This window comes from Salvelinus alpinus, chromosome 4 (assembly GCF_045679555.1).
Source record: "Salvelinus alpinus chromosome 4, SLU_Salpinus.1, whole genome shotgun sequence".
Lineage (NCBI taxonomy): Eukaryota > Metazoa > Chordata > Actinopteri > Salmoniformes > Salmonidae > Salvelinus > Salvelinus alpinus.
In genome coordinates this window covers 71,355,501-71,364,199 of record NC_092089.1, presented here as the reverse complement: position 1 = coordinate 71,364,199, position 8,699 = coordinate 71,355,501, and the positions used below count along the sequence as shown (strand labels likewise).

General features: G+C 41.0%; 1 protein-coding gene across 3 annotated transcripts; it reads right to left on the bottom strand.

The window, feature by feature from the left end:
- Window positions 1-1,288: 1,288 nt before the first annotated feature.
- LOC139574347 (zinc finger protein 892-like) lies at window positions 1,289-7,389 on the bottom strand. Of its 3 annotated transcripts, none has more exons than XM_071398838.1 (2): window positions 7,287-7,389; window positions 1,289-4,488 (listed from the first exon to the last, which is right to left on the bottom strand). In XM_071398838.1, the coding sequence occupies exon 2, from the start codon at window positions 4,379-4,381 to the stop codon at window positions 2,528-2,530; it is 1,854 nt and encodes a 617-aa protein (XP_071254939.1). In that variant the 5' UTR covers window positions 4,382-4,488; window positions 7,287-7,389; the 3' UTR covers window positions 1,289-2,527. The 3 variants fall into 3 exon arrangements, with proteins under 3 accessions (XP_071254939.1, XP_071254936.1, XP_071254937.1); XM_071398835.1 differs by having other exon boundaries at window positions 7,202-7,385; XM_071398836.1 differs by lacking the exon at window positions 7,287-7,389 and adding an exon at window positions 4,643-4,878.
- Window positions 7,390-8,699: the final 1,310 nt, after the last annotated feature.

Sequence of the window (8,699 nt, the reverse complement as noted above, 5' to 3'; positions counted from 1 at the left end):
TGTTGAATAAGGGGCATGAATACTTTCTGAAGGCACTGTAGCTGACGTTAGCTAGCCCAAGTGGTTTTTGCTTATCTAGCAGCTGACCAGTAGGCTAAGTATTGTCAGGAAGAGAGCAATGTTTTAAAGAGTTTGAGCTGCTCTTAAATCAACCTCTTGACAGAGTAGAAACAGTACACGTCTGCCACCTACTGGCATTAACAGAGAATGCAGCCTGTTTCCAAATTACGCTATTTATTTCCACAGGACCCTCTTATTAACAAAACCTGTCAACATGACAGATGGTCTGTCTATATGGGAAGTATTTTAAGTGTCGAACCAACAAATAACATAACAGCGAGAACCTTTATAGGGTTTATGTATCGTAGAACAGGATGTGGTAATCACGGATTTTTTTTCAGCAAACAGTATTGCACAGCACGATCAGCACCCCACTAGATAAACGGTGTCTGGTAAATACAGTATAACTGAGTTAGACATGCCTTATACATGGAAGTCAACATATACAAGCCTTATTTGTATTGGGAATGTACTCTATTCATTGTTAAGGGATTATTTCACTCAATATTATGCATATTAGGCAGACTGTGTAATATCTACAGGCAGACATTAGATTCAACTTTTTTTTATCTTGACATTATGCATGACTCAATTACCACTCTCCAATGTTTTACCTCCCAGAGTTACTGTTGAAAGAAAGAAGATGCTATTTCTTATGTCCAATTCATTTCAACCTGCACATCTATCACTCCAGCGTTTAATTGCTAAATTGTAATTACTTCGCCACTACGGCCTATTTATTGTCTTACCTCCATAATCTTACCTCATTTGCACACACTGTTTATAGATTTTTTCTATTGTGTTATTGACTGTACGTTTGTTTATTCCATGTGTAACTCTGTGTTGTTGTTTGTGTCTCACTGCTTTGCTTCATCTTGGCCAGGTCGCAGTTGTAAATAAGAACTTGTTCTCAACTGGCCTACCTGGTTAAATAAAGGTGAAATAAAAATAATAATAAATATCAGTAATGGCAAGGAGAAAATATCAGATACACTTAGTTTCAAACAATTCAGTTGGTTTATGCCTGAATATGTATTTTTCAGTCCAAAAGAAAAACCACCAAGCAATCAATTCAAAATTATGATAAGTATAAAAAACGATTGATTCAACATGGAGAACAAATAAATGATAGTGTGTAAGCATAAAGCTTGATGGTTTAAAAATACCACAAAATTCTGGTTGAGTATCAGCCCAGTTAATTGTCAATGAAAATATGAATAAAGTCATGTTACTTTGTTGGAATTTATTCTCCAGTTTGATTGTTAATTTACGGTAATGTAAATTACCGTAAAATTGTTAATTTGTCAATGTATGACGCAAATAAACCACACTGACAATCTCCCCCCCCCCCCAATTGTAACCTAATAGATCTTACTGTACATTGTTGATAGTGTATGTCATGTTATTATGTGGACACCCCTTCAAATGAGTGGATTCGGCCATTTTAGCCACACCCGTTGCGGACAGGTGTATCAAATCGAGCACACAGCCATGTAATCTCCAGAGACAAACATTGGCAGTAGAATGGCCAGTACTGAAGAGCTCAGTGACTTTCAGAGGATTCCACCTTCCCAACAAGTCAGTTTGTCAAATTTCCACCCTGCTAGAACTGCCACGGTCAACTGTAAGTGCTGTTATTGTGAAGTGGAAACGTCTGGAAGCAACAACGGCTCAGCCGCAGAGTGGTAGGCCACACAAACTCACAGAACGGGACCGCCGAGTGCTGAAGCGCCTAGCGTGTAAAAATTGTGTCAATAACTGTGCTTCCAATGCTTCCAACGATTCTGTGCTTCCAACTTTGTGGCTACAGTTTGAGGAAGGCCCTTTCCTGCGTCAGCATGACAATACCCCCGTACACAAAGCGAGGTCAATACAGAAATAGTTTGTCGAGATCGGTGTGGAAGAACTTGAATGGCCTGCACAAAGCCCTGACCTCAACTCCATCAAACAGCTTTGGGATGAATTGGAACGACGACTGTGAGCCAGGCCTAATCGCCCAACACCAGCGCCCGACCTCACTAACGTTCTTGTGGCTGAATGGAAGCAAGTCTCTGCAGCAATGTTCCAGCATCTAGTGGAAAGCCTTCCCAGAAGAGTGGAGGCTGTTACAGCAGCAAAGGGGGGACCAACTCCAAGGATTTTGGAATGAGATATTCGACGAGCAGCCGTCCACATACTTTTGCAAACCAATAAAGCATTACAGTAAATTGTGTGGAACATCAAAGTTGAAAGCATTACAGTAAATTGTGTGGACCATCAAAGTTTAGTTTAGATTCAAAGGAATGATCCATTTTCAGAATGGGCACCACTATAAAGCCAAAACAGTATTTTTATCAATGCATGACAGGAAAAAACATCCTGCAACATCACAAGAGAAACTACTATGCAACAGTCCAGCCTTGCCTGATCTTCAATATTTATATTATGTGTTACACACATTAAGTCACAACACCTAAAAACTCAGTTATCATTGTTCATCCTCCTGTTCATTCATTTGCTCAAAAGACCCATGCTTTCTGCCTATGTGATCATCCAGGTACTTGCGACGGGTGAAGCAGCTGCCGCACGCCTTGCACTCGTGTGGCTTCTCTCCAGTGTGCGTGCGTCGGTGCGCGTTGAGAATACTGATCTGGGTGAAGCTCTTGGCACAGTCCTCACACTTGTATGGCCTCTCTCCAGTGTGTATTCTCATGTGGACTTTGAGGTAATTTGGGTTGACAAAGCTCTTCTTACACGCTGTGCACTTCGTCTTCTCTTGCTCTGCCAGATTTGGCCCCTCACTACCCGACACGTGTAGCTTCAGATGCATCCGCAGGGAATCCGGACGATTGAAAGCCATGGCGCAGTGTTCACAGTTGAATGGTTTCTCTCCGGTGTGAATCATCTTGTGACGGTCCAAGTGAGACTTCTGGATGAAATGCTTCCCACACACATTGCACAGGTGTGGCCTCTTTTCCTTGTCCGTGTGGGAGTACAGGTGGCGTTTGAGGTACGTGAAGTGGGTAAACTGTTGACCACAATCATTGCATATGAAGTCCTTTGTCCCCTTGTGGTGAACCTGCATATTGTGAATCTTCAGGGTGTTTTTGCTGCCGTAGTCTTTGCCACACTCTTCACAGTGGTAAGGCTTCTCCCCTGTGTGACGCTGAAGGTGCCTACTCAGAGCATCCCTGTTTGGCAGGACCTTTTCACAGAAACTGCAAATATGAAGTATTTTCACCATTTTCTTTTTCTCTATAGGTGGTCTAAATCTTACTCTTGGTGCCTTCAAACCCCTGGCACCTTGCTTTTTGCCTTTGTTTTTAACAGTGACATTTTCAGAGTCAGAGTTGGAATCTGACTTCACAGTCTTTGTGCTCTTGGGTCCTCTTTCTCTCTTTGCAGGTAACACCTCCTGTTCTGTCTCCTCCTCTGGATGGTCAGAGCGGTGCCACTCCTGTTCACCTAAGCCTTTATGCTCCGTCTGGGAGTCCTGGTCACTCTCCTCACTGAGGTTCTTAGACTGAGTCTCAGCATCTTGGTCACTCTCTTCTTCATGTAAGTCCTTAGGCAGAGTCTTGGAAACATGTTTGCCTGATTCATCATCACTCTCTGCATCTCTGGCCTTCTTCGAAGGACTCTTGGATCTCTTCTTTCTAGATTTCATCGACCTCTGTCTTTTTCTGAGGGTAGTGTCTTCAGCTGCAGCATGTCCTTCCGCCTCAAAGTGGTCACTTTCATCTTCCCCCACGTCTTCAGAGGGAGTCCTCGTTCTTACCTTTTTAGACTTGCTAAGTTTTTTTCTAATGGGAGTCTCTTCAGCCTGTTCTACCAACTCATAATGTTCACTCTCAGCTTTGTCCTCGGCATCAGGCTTAGTTATTTTGGGGGGGTTGTACTGTTTCCACCTCTTAGAAACAGACGCCACTTCAGTCTCCCCCTCCACAACTACCTCCACCTCAGGCTCAGACACAGTATTACATGGTTCAGCCTCTGCTTCAAATACATTGAAGTCACTACATTGCCTGCTCCTTTTTCTGGGGGAAGCCACCACAGTTGGTTTGTCTGACAAGTTGTCATTATCCTCCTCCTTACAGTGAGTATTAGTCTTTTTTGAGTTGCTGTGCCCTTTTTCTCTTTGTGTGCTCTTCTCTGGCTGCTCGCCAGATTCTGTCCCAGAACAGTCATCATAATCCTTTGTGTGAGACTTGGTTCTTGTCTTTTTGGAGCTGCTTATTGTGGTCCTTCTTTTTGGTGGGGAGGCCTCCTTGTCGCTCTCCTCCCCAGACCCAGACACAGGAGAAAACCCCCTCTCTTCTTCTGTCTGGTGTTTAGAATGCATCCTGGGACTTTGCCACCTGGAGTTTCTCTGGGGAGTTCTCAGCTGCCTCTCAAACCTTTGAGTGGGTGTCACCCCTGTCTGTTGTTCTTCATGATAGGCAGCCGGTTCTGCGGGAAAAAGTGGAGCAGGGTTTTATAACTTTTTGAAAGAGCACTTATTTTTTTATACTTCCCATATAAGGCCCAATTAGTATTTTTTTTCACCTTTATTTAACTAGGCAAGACAGTTAAGAACAAATTCTTATTTACAATGACAGCCTACCCCAGCCAAACCCGGATGATGCAGGGCCAATTGTGCACCGCCCTATGGGACTCCCAATCAAGGCCGGATGTGATGCAGCCTGGATACGAACCAGGTACTGGAGTGATGCCTCTTGCACTGAGATGAGTGTCTTAGACCGCTGTGCCACTCGGGAGCCCAAAGTTGTTTAAACATTATCATTCTAAGATTATTTCTGCAACATCTCAATCAATAGAGGTTTTATTATGCATTTGTTGTTTTACATTCTTATTGAAGATATTATTTAATATGAGTATAAGCTCCATGGCGGAGAGACAGCATTGTGTGTAGAGTAGAATAAAATACCAAAATGTAGTTTCTACAGACTAAATATGTTTTATTATTTCTAAAAGTTTATTAGGTTTTCCAAGGACAATTGTCTGGAAACAGTCCGTAACAAGAATCCCTAATGAAGTGATGTATTAATTTAAGCTTTAGACCCACTACGGTTGATCAGCGGCGTGTTCATTGCGCCCATTCTGCTGCAAAACATTTCTTAAACGGAAGCAGACGAAACGAAACGGGGATGGACCTACCTGAATTTGTCCAACATTGTAAAAATGTTTCTCAACAGAATCGGCGTACTGAATACGCCCCAGCTGTGTGTGCTGGGAATCAAAATGATTATTTCTGAAAAGCCTCCTGCTGCAGATTATGCCCAATTGCGCCGCGTGGTCTACAAACCTCAAAGCGCATGTGTCTCAGATGGTATTTTTCCATCTGAAATGGTATGTGTGCTCGCAACCTGTTGACATTTGTTGGTTTCTTGTATCGCGTGAGTATCTTTGTTTCAGGGCGTCAGTGTGCTACGAACATACCAGTCGGGGCACTAGCTCTGGTCCAGGACGTTATGTTAACCACTGTTGCTTGTGCACCTAGCTAGTACACACTAGCTAGTACACGCTACCTACCTAGCAGACACTCTAGCTAGTATAAACTACCATTCACTCTAGCTAGTACAAACAAGCACCATTCGACATCCTGTCTCATCCCATATGTCTCACAGCATCTGTGGCGTGAGAAGGTATCTGCTGGAACCAGACCCTATAGAACTCCCCAGTTTGTAGTCCTAAAAAACAGAAATTAGTTACCTTTGGTTCGTTCAGCCATTCCTATGGGGGGAAAAAATTGGGTTTTGGGATAAATGCCAAAAATAAGGTCTGAAGTTAACACAGGCTTGGAGATCTTATATGCTTTGTTCTATGAGATAATATTAGTCAGTTAACATTACCTTCATGAATTATGAAGCCTTTGTGAGCTTTTTATTATATAAAATGAATTTAAAGTGACATTAGCTGATGAACATGATCTCATTGAACAAGACAATGTGTTTACCGCAGACCATATTTTTGAATTTTTTATTTAAAAGAAGGGCTGCGTTCCATGTAGGCTTACACTTGCGTAACGTTTTGATAACCGCATAAATATTTCTAGGACAAGGTGACTTATCAATTTAGTTGCCGTTATTTACCCCCCAAAAAGGAAATGCTAATTTGCTGCTAATGTGGCTATCATAAAGAACAACAAATGCCTTGATGATCTGGACGAGACTACCGAATCGAGGCAAAGTTAAGAATCTCGGATGTTAGCTAAATGTAGTAAATAATCAATTTGCTACTTTTCTTTAAATTGAAAATTCTGTGACTTTTGTGCAAGTTTTAAATTGACACAATACCTGTTAGCAAAGGTGTAAGTTAGAGATGATGTGGAGGAGCTTGCAGGGATTTGTAGTCTTTGATGTTAAATCGCATTTTCGAATCAGAGTAAATAGAGCCAAATATAGTGATAAAGGTCACCTAGTCGAGAGAGATTTACATGGTTATCAAAACGTCACGCTAGGGTAAGCCTACACGAAACACAGCCCTTATTTTATGTGTTTCTAATATCCCCTATGTGGAAAATGATTGGAACCATTTTCGTGTTTGACCGCTAGGTTTTATGAGTATTATGGCACATCCACTGTGGGGCTCTATTGTTATCTCTCATATGTAGCCTTTGCTGCTTCAGTGCTGTTCTGTCCCACTGGGTTGTCACTAGTTACTACAGCCACAAAGTCATATACCCCGACTATTTCTACTATTTTTATTCTTAAAAATTTGATTTTGAACCTAACTTTAACCACACTGACAACCATATGCCTAATTATATCCTTAAATTATGACCAAAAAGCTACTTTTTGTTTTTATGTATTTTTAACAATACACTCAATTTGGACGTTGTGGCTGTGGTAACTAGTGGAAACAATCCCACTGGGCACAGACGTCAATTAAACGTATATTCCAAATTGGTTCAACGTCATTTCAATAAACAACGTTGATTCAACCAGTGTGTGCCCAGTGGCATCAGGCATTGCTAATTAGGTCGCGATGCTTGACCCCTAGACGATGTACGTTTAAAACTCTACTTGCAGAACTTGTGAATGACTATGCTAGCTATAGATGCTAGCTAACGCTACCGCCTTGGCTGAAACATAAAGCAGCAAATAGCTAGCTGGTGACGTTAACATTTTGCTATGTGTTGAAACATTAGCATGCCACCTACTTCTTTTCGACATCCATGTTCCAGATTTATCTGAAAGAGCGTTTCCAATATCGTTAAGGTATAATTTCATAAACGTCCACTCTACCTGATCACTATCGCCCATTGTTGTCAACTAGCTAGCAGGCTAGCTACAAGAAAAAATGAAAGCAGGAAAATACAGTACATAATAGCGACTGGGGACCGCTTGGGGTTTCCACTAGCTACCACAGCTACAAAGTCAGAATTGGCTGTATTGTACAAATTCACGAAAACAAAAATGATATTTTTGGTCTTAATTTAAAGTTAGGGTTAGGCATACGGTTAGTGTGGTTAAGGTTAGGTTTAAAATAAATGTTTAAGAAGATAAACTGTGGAAATAGGCGGGGTTTGTGACTTTGTGGGTGGGGTAACAAGTGACGACCCTCCACTTGTGAGCAGTTTACCACCGTCTTGTGTTGAGGTAGGACGTGAACCAGCCTAGCAGTGGTGGGAAAAGTACTCAGTCGACATACTTGAGTAAAAGTAAAGATAGCTTAATAGAAAATTACTCAAGTAAAAGTGAAAGTCACCCAGTAAAATACTACTTCAGTAAAAGTATTTGCTTGAAAATATACTAAAGTATCAAAAGGAATTGGAATTACTCAAATGTACTTAAGTATCAAAAGTAAAAGTACAAATAATTTCAACGGCATCATTTTCTCGTTTTTTTTATTGACGGATAGCAGGGGCACACTCTAACACTCATACAAAATGTATAAACAAAGCATTTGTGTTTAGTGACTCCGCCAGATCAAAAGCAGTAGGGATGACCAGGGATGTTCTCTTGATAATTGAGTGAATTGGACCGTTTTCCTGTCAAAATGTAACGAGTACTTTTGGGTGTCAGGGAAAATGTAGAGTAAAAAGTACATTATTTTCTTTAGGAATGTAGTGAAGTAAAAGTAAAATTTGGCAAAAATATAGTAAAGTACAGAAACCCCCCAAAACTTCTTAAGTAAAAATACTTTAAAGTATTACTAAAGTACTTTACACCACTGCCGCCTAGTTAGGTTGAAGTAAATAACTTGAAGATAAACTTTAATTTACTTAATTTTAGTTTTGAAACTGTTGAAATAACACATATTTTCAAGTCTCTCTGTTATTTTGAGTCACACTCAGACAGCTCCTGCCCAGCTGTTTGTTCAGTCTAGTTCGGTGACTGTCGTCTATCTGCGTCATCAATGATCCCCATCCCACGTCACAATGTAAAAATAAAGGAATGAACAAATAAGAAACAGCAATAGAGGAATGTAGGGAGGAGAATGAGATATAAATAATTGAGTCAGTGCTAATGAGCCTGACGTGATGTTTTTGTGTCTTTTTTTAAATCAAGTCTCGAAGGCAGAAAGAGAAGGAGAGGGAAAGTTTTTTCATGACACACACATACATACACACAGACTCTGGCAGAGATTTATACAGCTCCCTCTGATTTATCACAGTTTTGTAAGTGGGATTCTCCTTTGTTTTCTTTCACACTATC